The sequence below is a fragment of the Parambassis ranga genome, chromosome 18 (genome assembly GCF_900634625.1).
Source record: "Parambassis ranga chromosome 18, fParRan2.1, whole genome shotgun sequence".
NCBI classification, from domain to species: domain Eukaryota; kingdom Metazoa; phylum Chordata; class Actinopteri; family Ambassidae; genus Parambassis; species Parambassis ranga.
Window position 1 is genome coordinate 12164040 of NC_041038.1, and position 20132 is coordinate 12184171.

Genomic DNA, 20132 nt, shown 5'->3' on the forward strand with positions numbered 1-20132 from the left:
CCGTTTCATCCGGCGGCGTTTCCTGATGTCACAGATACCGAACCTGATTGGTTAACTCTCTGGTCCAAACTTTAAATGGACTAAAATGTGGATATTTTGAAAGTTTGAGTAGCAGCAAAGAACCGTAACGAGTTAAATAATTCACGTTTATTTCCGGTTATTTTATTTCCGCTTAAGATAAAACATCCAGAGTTCAATAGTCTGAGTTCCGTTCTTTAAAACGAGCCGCCGTTCGTCTCTGAATGAAAGACAGATCAGAAAAAAACAACTCAGGTGAGTGCTGATGCTGCTGACGTCATCAGGTGTATTTGTGTTAGAAATCAAATTAATGACCGAGATACAGCAACATGGTTTGATCTGAGTAAATATTCAATATATATATAATATTGTTTACAAATCAGTGACTCCTGTTCATTAACTGCAGCTTATCAGCTAAAACCAAACAGAAACTAATCTGAGTGATTTTCATGAGTCGGCTGTAAAATACTGTTGCTCCAAGTGTTGTGTTGTTTGTTTTGGTGATTTACAGTTTACATTATTTTACCTTCATATTGATTTTATTTCCTGTCACACTAAAAACATGCAGTTCTCCACAAACTGACTGCGTCAAGCTGACAAAGTCTTAAAGACGGATCTGAATATCTCTACAGAACTTGAAGAAAAAATAAATGAAACAAATTTGTTATGATTTGATATTTTGGTTATTTTCACGTTTTGTAGTTTAATTCCTGGTTGCTTTGTTGTTTTTAATTATTGACTGCATGTGTTTAACTGTCAGAGTTTTCAGGTGTAAACAGTAACTTGCTGAACATTGTTTAGTCTGAGCACAAAATAATATTCATAGGTAGTGAAGAGATGAAACAATCCAGTGCTGTGTTCCTAATAACTGTTTCTATGTTTAGGTGCGTCTCCACGGCCCATCATAACAGCTAATGAAACGAGTGATGGGATGCTGCTACTGTGTGAGGTTAACAGTGCGTCTCCTGAACCTGTGCTGGAGTGGAGGAACAGTTCTGGAAACATCCTTCCTGCTGAAAAACCCCAAGTTTCAGAGAAAAACGGGAGCTACAGTGTCGTCCTCCAAACCACTGTGACCAAGTCTGGCCGTTATCGCTGTGTGTCCACACAGCAGAAGATCCACCATCAGGTTTACACTGAGACACATGTAAATGTTCATGAAGGTAATGATGTTTTTATTTGTTATTAGCTTCCCCAAATATTAAACTTATAATTTCCAAGAGGCTGTTTAAACCCAAACCAGAGGACAGAGCTGAAAACATGAAACCAAAGCATAAAGTCTCCTGTTCAGAGCTGCTGCTTCACAGTTCAACAGGTCCACACATTGATTTCTGCTGTCAGTGAGACACAGAAATGATGGAGCTGTAACCTGCTGCCTCCTGCACAGTGAAACAGCAGCTTCTGTCTAAACACAAAGGGCTCAGCAGGAAACATGAAGGTCTGATGTTTGGTCCCTTTAAGGAGCTCCAGCAGAAAAAAAGGTTCCTCAGCTGAATGAAACATTTGAAATGAGGCCGTCAGCTCCTCCCTGAACAGACTGAAGCTCAGCTCTTCACTGTGAGCAGCCTCAGGTCTGTTTGACCTCCCTGATCTCAGGAAACAAAGGAAACTCTACAGATGTTGAGCAGAGCTCAGATCACACAGTGTTAATAATGAGCTGCAGTCATTGATCACTGTTTGATTCAGACAGTGATACAGAATGTTTCTGACTGACACAATGAAGCCCTGACATCACAGTGAGAGCTCACACATGTAGAGGCTTCTTAAGTCATTTGTATTGATCATGACACGGATGGTTTTTAAAAACCATCCGATGGTTTTTAAAAACCATCCGTGTCATGATCACAGTCGCCCTCTCAGACTGTCAGAGTGCCGACACAACATCAGACTAGCAGGAGAAATGTGAACACACACCTTCACCTCTGTCTCCACAGCCCTCCTGCTGTGCTCGTTAGCAGTTAGCAGCAGTTAGCTGTTAGCTCTGAGCTCAGTCTTCAGAGCACTCAGTGATCCAAACAGGGACAGAGCCCTGGGTCCCTGCTGTTTGCACTCTGTGCTGTCAGTCCAGGGATTGAAGCACAAAGACCAGAACCTCAAGGAAAAACCAGTCCTTCATCTGAGGGTTCTCCACTCTGCTGATGTTCTGTCAGAACCACAGCTCTGTCTGATCATGGACAGGACACACATGAAGAACCAGAGCAGCTCATTCAGAACATCAAATCATTATTGATCACTGAGTCAGCTGTTAGTTGATATCTGAGGACTTTACAGGTGTTTGTCAGGTTTGTATCTTCAACATGAGCCTGCAGTGAGGATCATAGATGGATTATTGATCACTGATTAGTTCCAACATTGAAACATCAGCACCTCTGACATGTGTCAGACTTTAATGATCGTCAGATAAACAGACACTGAGCTGTGAAAACAAACCTTGTTCCAACCGTCGACGTTAAAACTGAGATGAACTTTGAACCTTTCCACAAAACCCAGATCCTCTTGTCTCATGTGTGCTGCTGTTCAGTTGTTTGGGAGAGTTCTGCTTCCTCTGCACTAAACTGGGACCAGATGTCTCTCAGTTTGTGCTCAGTAGTAATAGTAATGACTCAAACATCCACAGACTTTGTTGGAAGCAGGTTCATGTTGGTACGATCTTCTTCCTGTCAAACACGTCACCTTCAGGCAGCTTTCATTAAAACCTCTCCTGAGGATGAACCCTCAGTGCTCTCTGTATAGTGACACAGTTTCAGAGTTTAATTAGGGTTTTAAAAAATGGTTCTTTCATAGAATTGCTCACAACAACTTCTTTATAACCTGGTCAAGGTTTCTACAAAGAGACTTTCTATCAGTGTTTCTGTTGGATTTCTTTCATTAAAATGTGACTGAGGCTGTCCAGGTTTATTTAGAGGAACAGTGTTCATTAACAGGAAACAGGCTCTACAAGCTGATTGTCTCCATTGTCCCTTCAGCTGAGAATTAAAATCAGAATGTGGACAATATCATTAAAAAGCATTAAAACTTGAACAGCTAATGAAAACACAAGCATTTAATTATTTCAGGGTTCACATCTCAGGACTTTCTGTGTGGTTGCTTCTGTAGCAGTAATACAAAATGACAAACTCAAAGACGTGTTTATTATAAGAAGTGATGGTCAGCTCAGACACACAGCAGCAGTGAGACAGACGACACACACATACATACAGGAGGGCAGACGACACAATAAAGGTCACAGTAAGAAAGGAGGATGACCTGTTTCAGGGTTCTTCACTCACAGTTCACACATGGACACTGAAATGTATTAATGGAGGTTATAATAAATGTTCTGCTACATCCTGACAGTGACTCAGACTCTTTGTGTTTCAGATGGCTCATCTGCCAAAGTGATGATGGTTGTTGGAGTTGTTGGAATCATTGTTGGAATCGTTGGAGTCAGTGTTGGTGTTTGTATCGCCTGTCATTACAAACACAATGCTTGAGGTAAGTTGAGATAATGTAGTGTGTCAGTATTTAATGTACACAGCACTCCTGTGTGTGTCTCCATTCATGTGCGAGGCCTCAAACACTGATGTGAATTCATCACCAGGACAGTTACACAAAGCTCTGCAGCTCTCCTCCATGTTTTATGGTCAGAGCTCAGTGACCTCACAGCTCAGGTTTATCACAACAAGCTGATCGTGACCAAACATCACACAAAGACCTGACAGGAGGACATTTTATATCCAAGGTCAGAGGTCACCGTGACATCATGATGTCCATCAAAGACAGGTGAACACACACACACAGTGTGTTACTGCAGAGTGTGGTGTGTGTTGCTGGAATCATCTGGACAGACGTCATCTGGACGGCAGCATGGTGCTTTAAAACTTCTGTCACAGGATCAGGGTCTGGATCTGGATCACAGGTTGAAGTGTGCTGCTGATACCCAGCAGGATGGTCCCTCTCCTCTTTAGCCTGTGAGGACACAGAGGCAGACTCTGATTGGTCGGTCCACAGGACAGTTTTCAAGGCAAGGCAAGGTTTATTTATTCAGCACCATTCACACACAGGGCAATTCAGAGTGATTTACATAAGATGAAATCACAGAATAAAAACATTTTAAAACATTAAATTAGGAAGGAAATTACAATCATAAAAAGAATAAAAACATAAAATAAAATCAGGACAATTAAATGAGAAGAGTGCAGTTAGAGAAATTAGGAGAATGCAGCAGTAAACAAGTGTTTTCAGGCCTGACTTAAATAAAGTGACTGTCTGAGCAGACTTCAGGTGTTCAGGAAGGCTGTTCCACAGGTGAGGGGCAGAATAACTGAATCCTGCTTCACTCTGTTTGGTCCTGACCCTGGGTCCACACCATTGACAGTAAAAACTATGGACAGAGCTTCCGTGACGTCACCCGTTTGTTTCTGAAGAGCCCTTCTGAGGCTCGGTGGGAGGTTCCAGGACGTTGATGACCGCCGCCATGTTGGCAGCGTCACGTCCGCCAAACTCCAAATATGGACAAAAAGGGGGAGCACGAGCGGGGTTTAGGGGGGCGGGCGATCGTGGGAGCAGGAAACTCACACTGTGATACGTCAACTGTCTGTCACTCAAGGGACAACGCCCATAAATATGCGTAATTTTAAGTCCGAATACAATTGAAACGAGTGAGTTGTAGAAAAATTCATCCCCCGTACAATTGACACTAGAAGAGAACCTATCATCTGAGACCAGAGTGGTTTTTTGTACCAGGCTGTAAACATGTTCTTTTCTGCTGTGAAGTCGGACATTTTAACATGGGAGTCTATGGGAAATGACTCGCTTTTGGAGCCAGCCCCTAGTGGTTGCGGCGTGAATTACAAGTTTTGACACTTCAGCATGGGCTTCAACTTTGAGCCCCGAAGGTTGCTGCTTGGTCCACACAGCAGGCCTGTCCCTGATGTTCTCAGGGGTCTGGATGGTTCATAGTAGGGGTGTGCGATTTGACGATAAATGATCGTGAAGGATTTGAACGTATCGGCGATCTACCAGAACGGACAGATCGTTTTATCGTCCATAGAGCACGTTCTATTAATTGCAGTTCTATGTTCGTGCAGACGCATGAGTTTTTTCACTCATCCAACTCTCAGTGCGCTTAATGTGAACACGACCAACCAATGACAGCCTCCCTGTTAGGAAGCTACGGCTGAAAACCAAAAGAGAATGGAGGAACTGGTCCCTAAAACCAACTCCACCTTTATGTTCGGTGCTGTTTCTGCCGGCAGCAGCGATGCGTCTTCTAAGCCTGTGTGTGTGTGTGCCTTTAAAATCTACTGATAGTTTTTGAGAGGTGACAGAGTAGCTACCTGAAGTCATTTACACAGAAACATGCAAATTAGTGTCGATGTAAAAACAAATCGTGATAAAATCGAGATTGTGATTTTATCATTAAAGAATCGTGATATAAAATTTTTGCCATATCCCCCACCCCTAGTTCATAGGGAACCAATAAGTCCAGGATGTATTTTGGTCCAAGACCATTCAGTGCTTTGTGGACCAGGAGTAAAGTTTTGAACTGGATCCTTTGACACAGGAAGCCAGTGCAGTGATCTGAGGACCGGTGTGATGTGGTCCAGTTTCCTGGTGTTACTCAGAACTCTAGCAGCAGCATTTTGGACCAGCTGCAGCTTGCATTACAATAATCTAGCCTACTGAAAATAAATGCATGAATAAGTTTTTCTGTGTCTTGTTTGGACAGAATTGATCCTAGCAATGTTTTTCAGGTGGTAATAGGCAGACTTAGTAATGGCTTTTACATGGGTGTTAAAGTTCAGGTCTGAGTCGAGTATTACACCGAGATTTCTGGCTTGGTTTGTGACCTTCAGTGACATGGAGTCAAGGTAAGCACTGATCTTAGCTCTTTCATTTTTGGGGCCAAAAACAATCATCTCTGTTTTGTCAGCATTGAGCTGGAGAAAGTTCTGGCTCATCCACTCATTGATTTGTTGAGTACACTTACTTAGTGAGTGTAAGGGACTGTAGTCATGTGATGACACTGATATATAAAGCTGTGTGTCGTCTGCATAGGTGTGGTAGGAGATGTTGTGCTGTTCTATGATCTGAGCTAGGGGCAGCATGTAGATGTTGAACAGAAGTGGTCCAAGAATGGACCCTTGAGGAACCCCGCATGTGATCTTAGTTCGGTCAGACTCATAGTTACCAATTGACACAAAGTAGTCCCTATCATCTAAGTAAGATTTGAACCTGTTTAACACAGCGCCAGTAAATCCCACCCACTGCTCCAGCCTGTCGAGCAGTATGTTGTGATCAACTGTATCAAATGCAGCACTAAGGTCCAGCAGCACTAAGACAGAGACTTTGGATGCATCATTATTCAGTCCATGTTGAAGGAGCTCAGAGAGGACGCTGTGTGTCCTGGTCTGTGTGTTTCCAGTGGAAGCTCTGTGTGTGTGGATACAGTGATGTCATCCTGTGTTTTAATGCAGTGCTGCTGTTCAGATGGGGTCTGGATCAGAGGCTGTGAGGTTCAGGCTGCAGCTTCACTGTCAGGATGCTGCAGGGGCAGAGCACAGAGTGTCAGCCTGAGTGAGGGACACAAGAGGAGCACAAGCTGAGAGGTTACTGTGCTGGTATACTGCCACCTACAGGTGAAAGATGTTCACACATAAATAAAAGGACCGTTCTAAACCCGACAGGTTCAGAATCCAGACCCACATTAACACACAGGATTTACCTTTGAAAACAGCAGCTTTCAGATCAATGGTTCACTCGTGTCATTCTGTTTCCTTTCCTGCAGGTTAATCACATGATGAAGGTTCAGCGTGTCATCCAGGGGAACGTTTCATCAGCCAGGCTGTAGCTGCAGTTCATTGTATACATATATCTTTGCTGTAAATGAGTCAGTAATGGACATGAACCTTCAGCTGAAGCTGCTCTGCTGTAAATGAACATGTATAATCTGTGATAATATGACTTTATTATGCAAATTAAACATTCAACACGTTCTAACATGATTCATGGATTAAATCAGCTAGTTTTACATGAAAGAAACATTTTCAGTTTTTTTTGTCAACTTCATTGATTTTTCTCTCAAACAGGAGAAAAAGGACATATTAATGACGATAGTCCACAATTAGGAGTCTTTAGTATCTTTAGTTCTGACGGCACTCTTATCAGTGAAGAGTGGATTTATTGTGTGTGGAGTGGGGGGGCACAGCTTGATGCTGAACTCTGATTGTTGCTGTCTGTTCTTTTAACATGTGTTTTTTCAGCCTTTAATCATTAATGTCCAAAAGTTCTTATTAAACAAGGTAAAAGTAAAGTGATGCTGTTTGAGTTCTCTGTTATTCTCTGTTTTCACTTCTGCATTACAAAAACTGTCCAAAAACCTGAACTACCTCCATGACCTGTTCTACCAACAGGCAGGACAATGTGAAGTGAAGTGGCGCCCTCTGTGGACATTTAGAGGCCTTCACATGTTTATCCATCAGCCTTATGGCCGTCAGTGTCGCTCTGACATCATCATCTGTTTTTGTGGAGTAGATGAAAATCCACGACAGGACGAGGAGTCCCACTGATGCTCATGATGACCTGACCTCAGCTTGAGTTCTGCTCACCTTTGAGCCCTCTGACAGTTTTTCATTTAAAACAGGAAGTAGGTGTGTCTCCAGACCCTGCTCCACCTGCCCCTGACTTGGCTCAAACTTCAGTGTTACGACACTTTCACTGATTGAGGAAGTGATTAAGTAAGATGAACCCACAGCCTCCAGGGAACAGAGCCAACATGTTGTTTGTTGGACTGAGAGGAAGAAAAATGAAAGAACCAGTTTGATGAATGAGACCTGCAGAGTCTGAGAGTTTAAACTGCAGCACTGATCGTGTTCAACGACTGTCGGTGTCCTCCAGAGACAAAGGGGACAGAGCAGCAGAGTCACCTTCATGTGTTTAAGCACCGCTGTTTGGACGTCTCCTGGATCCACATGAGGACCTGTTTGTGACTGATGATCCAGATCTTTCTGCTCTGAGGAGTCTGTGGCGTCTCAGACCTGATATCAGTTCTCATCTGAGACCTGAACAACAGGAAGTGAGACGGTGCACAGAGGTCACAGCCACAGGCTGAGCCTCAGTTGAAGCTCAGGCTGACTCTTCTCTTTTGTTGATCAGTGTTTCCAGTTCCGCGCAACAATAAACACACACACACACACACACACACACTCACACACACACACACTTCCTCCTGCAGCAGCACCTGTTTGTGTGGTTGCTCTCATCAGTCTGAGATCAGTGTTTGTTTGGACACTAGGGGGCAGCAGAGCGAGCTGAGACAGAGCATCCTGCCGTCAAACAGCTGACGGGCTGTAAATGTGTGTAACAATGATCACAGTGACTGAGGAGAGCTGAGGTGAGGAGCCTGCAGTGAAGCCTCCTGTCACACAGCTCATCATGTTCAGAGTTCATCATCAGCTGCTGCAGAGATGTGGCTGTGAGGAGCTGATCTGTGAGCTTTGACACTGACAGGTGGTGTTTTATCAGCTGGGATGAAGCTTGTAGGCAGAAGGAGTCACTTCTATGAAACCAAACACATGTGATGTTTCAGTTCAGTCAGCTCACAGTTACACCCTCAGCCCATCAGTCACAGAGCTCACAGGTCCATTCCTAATGTAGGAGTCGCCATCTTGGACCTCCAGGATGCTGATTGGTCTGAACCAGACGTGGGTCCACCAGCAGAGACCTTGATGCAGACCTGGCTGATCTGGAGAGCCCGTCCATGTCATCATGAAGCTGTGACTGTGACACATGTGAGTGATGCTCTCTGACTCTTTTGTCTTGCAGAGACCAAGCTGATCGTGAGAGAAGACGAGGACGCCATCTTACCCTGCTCCCTTGGTGCCGCAGACATCAGCAGCAGGCTCTTTGACTGGAAGAAAGACGGCCGGGTGGAGGTGTTCATCTATGATGATGGCAGATATTATGGCAAGGGCCTCTCAGGTCAACACGAGCAGTTCAGAGGTCGCGTCTTTCATTTTCCAGAGCAGCTGAAGGGCGGCAACGCCTCCATAGTGATCAGAAAATCAAAGCCAGCAGACAGTGGAACATACGCCTGTATTTTTCCTCATGAACAGCCTGAAAGACGAGCTCACGTTGAGCTGATTGTTGGTGAGTGACGCCTGCTTCTTTACAGACCTGACTGGTTCAAGTGTCCCAGACTGGACTCAGAACCAGTCACATGGTCAGAGGAACACCGACAGGCTGCAGAGCAGCTTCACCACACAGCTTCTGATTGGTCCTGTAGGTCTAATTACACATGGAGGTCTGAGGACTGACTCACGTTTGGAGCCCCTAGTGGACATTAGAGGAACTGCAGAGAACAGAATCCACTTACAGCGCCTCTGATGTTCACTAATTAACACATGATTAGTTTGAATAAGAGAGAGGTGCAAAAACTACAAGTTATTATTTTAAAGAATGTTTTTATAATCAGCAGCTGCTGCTCAGAAAATCCTCTAATTCTAAACAGATTAAAATGAACAAAACATAGAATTAATCTGAACAGAATCTGAATCATACATGCTGGAATAATATTATAAAGAAGGCACAAGCTGTCTGTTTACATACGAAGGTTTTCTGCAGCTCCAGCATGCACCTGCAGCTGACCTGCCCAGGTGCATGCTGGTCCTTCACCTGCTGACCTGCAGGTATAATCTCAGGTGTTCTTCTACATAACAATAAATGTTCTGTTCCATTCTGAAGACATTATTGTTCAATCATTCACTATTGATCCTGTGATATACATGGAAGTATTGATCATATCTGATCAGAGACCCCGCCCCTCAGTCCAGGCAGCTCTTCAGGAGCAGCAGCACAGGTAGAATGAAGCTCAGGTGTGTTTCCTGTCATGTGACGCCCCCCATCCAGGACCTCCATGAAGCAGTCTGCTCTGTGATGTTTGTGTTCAGTCTGACACTGCGGCTTCTTTATTTTGGATTATAAATATTATGTTTAACAAACACTCGACTTTATTTCCACAGTTTAATCTGACACATGATGAGGTCACACTGACACCTTGATGATGTCACACTGACACCTTGATGATGTCACTGGCGGCTCTAACATGAACTCTGTTTTCCTTTCAGACACAGTCTTAAAAGACAGATCAGAGGAAAACATCCCAGGTGAGTGCTGATGCTGCTGACGTCATCACGTATATTTGCGTTTAAGATGAAATTAATGACCGAGATACAGCAACATGGTTTGATCTGAGTAAATATTTGAATGTTTTAATTCATATTTCCTTATTTAACAACACTCACACATCTCCTATCTCCAGTTTATTAAGAACTTATCATGTATCTGCAGTTTATCAGCTAAAACCCAACAGTGATCTGAGCCAGTGTTTGTTTGGTCACCACTTAGTGTTCCTAATTACCAAAAATATATTTACACAAAATGCACATTATTTTAATTGATTTGTTTGTAAATCTGTGCATCTTTGTTTGAAGCTCTGACACTACAACATGTGTGTACACACAATGAAACACCTGTGTGTCATATCACTGATTAAACTGATATCTCAGAGAATACATTTCACATAATTTAACATTTTAGTTATTCAGCTCAGCATTGTTCAGTCTGAACACACTCTGATGACTGTTTGTGTTCACAGGTGCGTCTCCAGTTCCAATTGTAACAGTCGATAAAACAGATGATGGGACTTTACTGCAGTGTGTAGTTCGAGGTGCGTTTCCAAAACCTGAAGTCGTCTGGAAAGACAGTTCTGGAAACATCCTGCCTGCTGAAGAACCACAGGTCTCAAGCTCAACAGACAAGAAGGGAAGCTACGACACCATCCTGGAAGCTACAGTGACTGAGACAGATGACTACCTCTGTGTGTCCACACAGCAGGAAATCCACCATCAGATTTATACTAAGACACATGTGACAGTTCAAAAAGGTAATTTATTAATTTATTTTTTTTTGTTTTTTTTGTGCTCAAGATTTGTAGGAAGAGACACAGCTGAGAGTCTCTGAGCCCTTTAACAGAGAGTTTCCCTCATGATTCACTGATAAAAACACTGAGTTTGTTCAGGTTTGAAGGCTTTTTATATTGATTCATTTATTTAACAGGAAACAATGTAAACAAGGCAGAGTCAGGCTGAAGGCTGAGTTTCACTCTGCTGTCCAAACAGTCGGCTCTGACAGCGACACCAGAGAATAACACAACATTACAGCTGACTGATGAAGGTGTGAGGGTTTAACTCGGCTCCCTCTGGTGGCTGAATAGATCCACACACTGGATCTCAGCTGTGTCTGTGTTTCATCTTCTCTCACATGTTGCTGCAGCAGCGATCCAACAGAAACCCACAGAGTTCATTAATGACAGCCTTCCTCAAGAAATCACTGTGAACACACACTGTGCAGCTCACCTGGGATTTCAGCTCCGCCCATAAACAAACCAAACACCTGAACACAGCCGATCATAGAGCTCAAATAAACTGCTGGACCCAGTGAGTCAGGTCTGGCTCCATGTTATCAGACAGAGGGCAGAAACAGGATCAGCTGACAGCAGCTTCTGTCTAAACACAAAGAGCTCAGCAGGAGACATGAAGGTCTGATGTTTGGTCCCTTTAAGGAGCTCCAGCAGAAAAAAAGGTTCCTCAGCTGAATGAAACATTTGAAATGAGGCCGTCAGCTCCTCCCTGAACAGACTGAAGCTCAGCTCTTCACTGTGAGCAGCCTCAGGTCTGTTTGACCTCCCTGATCTCAGGAAACAAAGGAAACTCTACAGATGTTGAGCAGAGCTCAGATCACACAGTGTTAATAATGAGCTGCAGTCATTGATCACTGTTTGATTCAGACAGTGATACAGAATGTTTCTGACTGACACAATGAAGCCCTGACATCACAGTGAGAGCTCACACATGTAGAGGCTGATCTGTAATGATTGATGTTCAGGATTTAAACTGTCGGCTCACACAACACATCATGTTAATGTGAACATCAGTGTGTGCTGCACAAAGGTTTGTGTTGCTGTAACTGTTCTCTGTGAGTCTCTGTGAGATTATTCACTCAGAAATCCTGCTGCACTTTAAACAGCTTCAACTTCAACATGGCTGATGTGACGGTAACTGTTTCCTTTTCATGGGTCTAAACACACTTTAAAGCTCCTATAAATACAGAAGAGAAAAACATTCCTCTGATATGTTTCTAATATTGTTCTGTTTATGTTCACAGGTGCAGCTCCAAAGCCAGTCATAGCAGTTAAAGAAACTAAAGATGGACTGCTGCTGCAGTGTGAGGTTTATAGTGCGTCTCCAAAACCTGAAGTCGTCTTTCGGGACAGTTCTGGAAACATCCTGGCTGCTGAGCCACAGGTCACAGAGAGAGGAGGGAGCTATGATGTCATCCTTGAAACCACGGTGACGAAGTCTGGTGACTATCAGTGTGTAGCAACACAGAAGGAGATCAACCATCAGAGATCCACTGAGACACGTGTGAATGTTCCTTCAGGTAATTCTTAAATCATTTGTATTGATCATGATGGTTAGAGCTGGATTCGGCCATATCTGGATATATCTGGATAGATCTCAATCCACCTCTTGGAGGTGGATCTAGCCGGATTGGCTCAAATGTGGCTCAGGTCTGAACGCAAACATAGCTAGTGACGTGATGGGTTCACGGGGACAGTGTCCGGGTCGCGTACAAAAGCAGAATGTGAACCACTGCCGAACTACGACAGCTTTGCCCCGAGTTTATTTTCCCCAGGGCTACAAAGGAATAAACTGCTTTTTGACCCTAAAAAAAAAAAAGAACGAGCCACAAGGGACAAAAACAAAACGCTCAACCCATGCACACATGTGGTCCTACCGCGGCCTGAATGGACTCTGTATATTACGAGGCGCCACCTAGTGGTTTAGAGGACAACAAACAAGCTGGGTTAAGCTGTATTGAGTGCGGACACGTGTGTGTCATAGCCAGATTTGAAAGTAGGTCTGAACGTATCCATCTTCTGGATTCAATCCTACTCTGGCTGGACTGACTTTCTCCAGTGTGAACGGGGCCAGAGTGTGACGACACAACATCAGACTAGCAGGAGAAATGTGAACACACACCTTCACCTCTGTCTCCACAGCCCTCCTGCTGTGCTCGTAGCAGTTAGCTGTTAGCTCTGAGCTCAGTCTTCAGAGCACTCAGTGATCCAAACAGGGACAGAGCCCTGGGTCCCTGCTGTTTGCACTCTGTGCTGTCAGTCCAGGGATTGAAGCACAAAGACCAGAACCTCAAGGAAAAACCAGTCCTTCATCTGAGGGTTCTCCACTCTGCTGCTGTTCTGTCAGAACCACAGCTCTGTCTGATCATGGACAGGACACACATGAAGAACCAGAGCAGCTCATTCAGAACATCAAATCATTATTGATCACTGAGTCAGCTGTTAGTTGATATCTGAGGACTTTACAGGTGTTTGTCAGGTTTGTATCTTCAACATGAGCCTGCAGTGAGGATCATAGATGGATTATTGATCACTGATTAGTTCCAACATTGAAACATCAGCACCTCTGACATGTGTCAGACTTTAATGATCGTCAGATAAACAGACACTGAGCTGTGAAAACAAACCTTGTTCCAACCGTCGACGTTAAAACTGAGATGAACTTTGAACCTTTCAGCTTTGAGGAAACTCATCAGTGACACTTTGAGCCATGAGACAGAGTTTAATAACTTCATTCACATCACACGTGCAGACAGACAGTCAGTGAGTCTGTAGCACTGGTTCAGGTCCATGAACCACAGGACAGTCTACAAACACTCAGCTGTTCATCAGCTGATCCTGGCTGCATGTGTTGGATCTAAAATGGCCGCCCTGCAGGAAGTCCTGCTTCACACTGTTTACAGAGGAATGTATGTGTTGAAGAGCTTCACAGCTCCTCTCATCCTTCATCTGCCTTCAGGAAAATCACTGTCAGTAAATCCAGCTGCACTGCAGCCAAATATCTGAACAGCTGACTTCAGTGATTCATCTGATTGTATTTGATGACGTTATTGATCCTTTGAACGCTGCATTAAGATGAAACCTGAGGATTCACTGCAGCTACACTCAAGAATTTATTCACAATTAATGACGATTTATTTTAAATATATAATATATGTAAGGACAGAAAAACTATCAATCACAGGACAGATTAAAAATCATCTTTAACACACACTAATAAATACTGAATGCTGTAAAAACAGCTGGAACAAACAAACTGAATGATTTGACTCCTTCCATCCTCGTGTTAAACAGCTGTCCTGTATCCATGTAGAACTCTGATTCCTCCCCCTGAAAAACTTCACACACATGTTGAACTTCAGTCAAACTGTTCAAACTCGTGCTGCTTCCTCCTCTAAGTCTCCTCTACAGGTCTGATGTGAACAGAAAGCTTTCAGGTCTCTGACCTCTGAAAACACAGAAAGGCTTTAGCTTCATCTGCAGAATGAAGAACGACACAGACTCCTGAGAATGATGCAGATCAGAGTAGAAGCTGTTGTAGAGGCTCATTCTGGTTCATGTGTCATATTTGAATGAGCAGTTCATACCATATGAAGCTGTAATAAGCAGCCTGCTGCTTCCATCCTTCACAGCAGCAGTGATCCACATCAACATTCATGAAGAATCAAAGGAGCTCTGACTGTTCACAGACTGCTGCTGGAACTGATTCAAACATCAGACTGCACAAACATCCTGAGAGCTGAGCCTCAACATGTGTTTAAAGAGCCCCTGAACACAGCAGCTGACAGGGGAACATGTTCTGCTGACATGTGTTGATGGTGGAAATCTGGACTGGATCAGACCGTGGGCTGCTTCAAAGAGGACTGGGTCTGGGTCTGAGCTGCAGGTCAACAAAGTGTTGTACACATTGATGTTCACTCTCTCACTCTGTGGTTCTGTGATGTGTTTCTGACACAGGAGACTCTACTCCATGGATAGTTCTTGTTGGAGTTCTGGTTGTGCTTCTAGCAGTAGCTGCAGTGATCATTATAAAGTACAAGAAGACAAGTGAGTATAAATGATGTTGTGTGAACATAGTTTGTGTTGTGTTCAGAGTCCATGTAACAGAGTCCATGTAACAGAGTCCATGTAACAGAGTCCATGTAACAGAGTCCATGTAACAGAGTCCATGTAGACTGCAGGGATCCAGGAGGTTTCACAGCTGATGATGATTCTGCAGGTTTGATTTGAGGACAGGAAGTCATGATGGAGAAGGTCAGCCTGCATGAAGCAGGTCTGAATTCTGGAACCATCGTGATGTGTTTGAGGTCAGAGACTGTGGACAGAAGGATTATAGAGCCCAACAGAACCACAGGACTGATGTATTGATCTGATCTAATGTAAATGATCAGGTCTGAAGTCCTGACAGTCAGAGTCAGAGTGTTTCACAGGTTCAGGATGTTTGTGTGGTCGACTGCAGGCTCACACTGAGTGTACAGACACACACACATTTAGAACCAGTCAGACTGGATCAACTCAGAACTTTCAGAAGCATCTTTGTGTCTCTGTGACAAACACTGATTGATGTTGTGTGTTTTTTATGTTTGATGCAGTGAAGAAGAAATATGAGGAGACACTGCAACAGGGTGAGTGTCCTCTGCTGTAAAGAGGGACATGTTTGTGTCACAGTGCTTTCAGTCCAATGATTGAAGGACAAAGACCAGAACTTCAAGTAAAACCCAGTCCTTCATCTGAGTGTTCTCCACTCTGCTACAGTCACACACACATTTAGAACCAGTCAGACTGGATCAATCTTTGTGTCTCTGTGACAAACACTGTTTGATGTTGTGTGTTTTCTCTGCAGGGAAGAAAGATAAGGAGGAACTGCAACAACGTAAGTGTCATATCTGGGGTGTGTGTCTGTGTGTGTCTGTGTGTGTCTGTGTGTGTCTGTGTGTGGTTGTGTGAACATTTTTGTTCAGAGTGTAAAAACTTAAAAACTGGGCATAGCCTCTGCAGGGTAAAGAATGACCTCAGAAACCTCTGTTGATCACTGCCACTCTAGTCAATATATGATGGCCCAACAGACGCGTCATGGCCCGAGCTGGTTCTGTTTTAGTGCTCTGGTTCTGTTTTAGTGCTCTGGTTCTGTTTTAGCGCTCTGGTTCTGTTTTAGTGCTCTGGTTCTGTTTTAGTTCTCTGTCGAGCCCGAGGTGCATCAAACTGCTCGTTCAGAAGGCTGAAGTAAGGCAACTGCATTTGCAGAGTTTTCCTGAAGACGTTTCACTGCTGCTCCAAGCAGCTTCAGGTCTGTACAGATCGAGAAGGCAGGCAGTGGAACAGCAGAGCATACGGTGGATTTTCAAAATAAAATCTCTCCAGCTTGTGAAAAAATACAGTTTAAGCTGAACTCACTGTACAGTAGTTGTTGTGAACTCGTGCCTGTGTCGTCAGGCAAAATAACAGCAATCGTACTCGTGCAGCTTGGAAGTTGCTGCCTTGAATCCATCCGCACTTCAACCATGTTTAATAGTTACACAGTAACAATGGAGGGAGGACCATGTATACATGAGGAGGTACTGTATACATGCACAGAGAGCAGTAGCTGGATACCAGCAGATACACTGAACATTTCTGGAACAGAAGATGCCCACACAGACAACAGCTTGGGAACCACTGATTTAGAACCAGTCAGTCAGACTGGATCAACTCAGAACTTTCAGAAGCGTCTTTGTGTCTCTGTGACAAACATTGATTTTGTGTGTTTTCTCTGTGCAGAGCTTAATGAACAAAAGAAGAAACATGAGGAGGATCTGCGACAGGGTAAGTGTCATATCTGAGGTGTGTGTCTGTGTGTGTCTGTGTGTGTCTGTGTGTGTCTTTTTGGTTGTAAACATGTGGTTCATAGCTTTAGAACCTTAAAACAGATTAAGACCGATCATAGACAGATCATGGATCAGATGAAATCAGCAGTAATGAAGGTGGTTCCAGATCATATTGATCGTCTCTGATCTAAATGTTCCTTTGAAACGTTGTCTCTGAGTCTCCTGATAGTCCTGAGGTTCTTGAAGTAACAGGTTTAGTTTGAAGTCTTTGTTCTAAATGTATAGAAATACTTCACACTTCCTGTTTACAAGCATTAACGTGTTGGATAAATGATGCCTTGTTTCCTTGTGTGCAGTCCGTCTCCTGCTGGAAGAGGGAAAGCAACAGAAAGAAGGTGAGTGTGAAGTGTGTCTTCAGTCCATAGATGTAGAAGTTAATGTCCGTGTGTCACAGCTGATCAGTTCACAGTGCAGTGATGGATTTACCTTTGATCATTAGAATTATGACCTCATTATTGGTGAGACCTGAAATCCTGACAGTCAGTCAGACGGGTGTTTAACAGGTTTGGGAGAGTCAGCATCACTCATCAGATCCTCTCTGATCTTTTCCAGAAACAGCCTGAATCCTCAGAGATGAAGGAGGAAGAAGAGACGACATGTTCAAATGTCTGTTTTTAGAAGCTTTTCTTCATTTATGCAGCAAAGTGTCAGCGTCCAGGAGAAGAAGTGTAAATGTTGATTCCACACCTGCATCTTCAGTGAACACAACATGCAGCCACACAGTCAATAAACATTTAATCCTGACATAATTCATGGTATTTATCAGATCAGTAACTACAGCCTTAACTCCAAACTCATGTCTGTGTGTTTAGTTTATCTACAGCTCAAAAAATGTGACATTCTGTGAGCGCCCCCTACAGGATGAACTCAGCTACTGCAGCTGCTGTTTCTTATTGTCTGTAATTCTCTTTTTTTAACCACTGATGTTGTTTTTTTTTTAAGTATTTATGTTTAATAGTGTTCTCATGTTGGTTTTATTTCTGGACGTGAACGTCTTCATGGAGTCCTTCAGAATAAAAGCAGGGCCTGTTCAGACAGATCAGTGACTGAAACAAACACAGAGAGCAGGCGGCCTTTAATGAGTCTGTTCACTTTGTGTTTGTGCAGCTTTAAGAGACCAAATGTTTCACTGAACCAAAGACTCTGCTTCAAAGTGTTTATTATCCAGCTGTGTCCTCATGTGTCTCAGGGTTCATAACACGCCTCATCATGAGGTTGTTGGTTCGACTCCCTGGTCCTGGATGACTTGAGGTGTTTTGGGGCTGTAATTGTTTTGATGCTGTTTTATTTTGAAATGTTCTTTTCTGAGGAGCTGAGCCTTTCAGACACAGCTTGATGCTGAACTCTGATTGTTGCTGTTGTCTGTTGTTTTCAAATGTGTTTCAGCCTTTAAACAATATGTCCACACATTTATATTAAACAAGGGAAAAGTACAATGATGCGACTGTTTGAGTTCTTTTCTGTTTTCACTTTCCACCAGAACCTGAACCACCTCCATGACCTGTGTTATTATACCAACAGGGACGATGTGAAGTGAAGCGACTTGTCTCCAGACCCTGCTCCACCTGCCCCTGACTTGGCTCAAACCTCAGTGTTACGACACTTTCACTGATTCTGAGGAAGTAATTAAGTAAGATGAACCCACAGCCTCCAGGGAACAGAGCCAACATGTTGTTTGTTGGACTGAGAGGAAGAAAAATGAAAGAACCAGTTTGATGAATGAGACCTGCAGAGTCTGAGAGTTTAAACTGCAGCACTGATCGTGTTCAACGACTGTCGGTGTCCTCCAGAGACAAAGGGGACAGAGCAGCAGAGTCACCTTCATGTGTTTAAGCACTGCTGTCTGGACGTCTCCTGCATCCACATGAGGACCTGTTTGTGACTGATGATCCAGATCTTTCTGCTCTGAGGAGTCTGTGGCGTCTCAGACCTGATATCAGTTCTCATCTGAGACCTGAACAACGGGAAGTGAGACGGTGCACAGAGGTCACAGCCACAGGCTGAGCCTCAGCACTCCTTCACTCTGTCAGCGCCAGGAAACGTCTGGATGCACGCCAGCTTGTTGTGAAATCTGGTTTCCAGGTGAGCTTTTCAAAATAAAAGAGCTGAAGGACTGCAGTGCTTGTTACCACCTCAGTCTGCATGACAGGATAATAATTGATCACTACCAAGGATCATATCAGGTCATGAAGGCACAGAGAATGTCTGATGATGATGTCACACTCCATGCTGCTGCTTTCATGTGTGAGCTGAGGCTTTTATTGTGGAGGAGCTGAGGCTTTTATTGTGGAGGAGCTGCACCTGTTCCTGTCCTCAGGTGGAGGGGCGCGTGTGTGACAGGTAGGGGTTAAAGCCTGTGAAGCTGCAGGAAGTGGAGTCTGCTCAGGTTTTACGGAACACGCTGCTCCTCCGTCTGTGACGCAGCGCGCCGGAAGTGTTGCGTCAGGTCCAGATTCTCAGGAAACTGTGTGCGCGCGCCCGGTGTGTGTGTGTGAGAGAGGAGTGGCCGCCTGTATAAAGATGCTCGAGCCTCAGATGACTCCCACAGTCATGGAGCTCCTGCTGCGCGCGTGTCTCCTCCTGCTGGCTGCGCTCACGTTCGTTGATGGATCCGGTGAGATCATCAGACTCATCTTTGATCACTGTTTATCGATACTGATCCATCATTGATCTGTACATCTGGATGGAGCATAGAGGGGGGGGGGTAACGGCAGCTCGTGCACCTGCGCCATTTTAAACCAGATGTATTGATTACATGTTAAAGGTGTATTGATTATCCGCGCTGATCAATGTGCAGCATCCCGCTCAGCACTCACTTCCTCTGATTATTTGATGGTTTTTGTAGTTTTTTTTTTAACTTTCGATATGACGTCATCACTGCCGAGGCTCGCGCCTGTCTACAGCAGCGGTGACGCATCATTGACTAACTCTGAACTCTGATCAGTTATTGATATGTTTGATCACAGCATGAAGCTCAGGCTGACTCTTCTCTTTTGTTGATCAGTGTTTCCAGTTCAGCGCAACAATAAACACACACACACACACACACACACACTCACACACTCACACACACACACTTCCTCCTGCAGCAGCACCTGTTTGTGTGGTTGCTCTCATCAGTCTGAGATCAGTGTTTGTTTGGACACTAGGGGGCAGCAGAGCGAGCTGAGACAGAGCATCCTGCCGTCAAACAGCTGACGGGCTGTAAATGTGTGTAACAATGATCACAGTGACTGAGGAGAGCTGAGGTGAGGAGCCTGCAGTGAAGCCTCCTGTCACACAGCTCATCA

General features: G+C 44.1%; 1 protein-coding gene across 10 annotated transcripts in view; it reads left to right on the top strand.

Moving 5' to 3' along the window:
- LOC114450613 (butyrophilin-like protein 1) overlaps positions 1 to 20132 on the top strand; it is a 139337-nt gene that overhangs the window by 18974 nt on the left and 100231 nt on the right. For 3 of the 10 annotated variants that reach the window (XM_028428800.1, XM_028428801.1, XM_028428799.1), the window contains exons 3-4: positions 903 to 1181; positions 12223 to 12498. The exons of 1 other annotated variant lie outside the window; for it this stretch is intronic. In XM_028428800.1, coding sequence (XP_028284601.1) covers positions 903 to 1181; positions 12223 to 12498 — 555 coding nt within the window. Of the gene's footprint in view, positions 1 to 902; positions 1182 to 6787; positions 6796 to 12222; positions 12499 to 14935; positions 15026 to 15570; positions 15604 to 16735; positions 16781 to 17138; positions 17178 to 17394; positions 17501 to 17673; positions 17698 to 19299; positions 19457 to 20132 lie in introns of those variants that run through there. 6 more of the 10 variants (XM_028428805.1, XM_028428809.1, XR_003672106.1 and 3 more) reach the window with 5 other exon arrangements.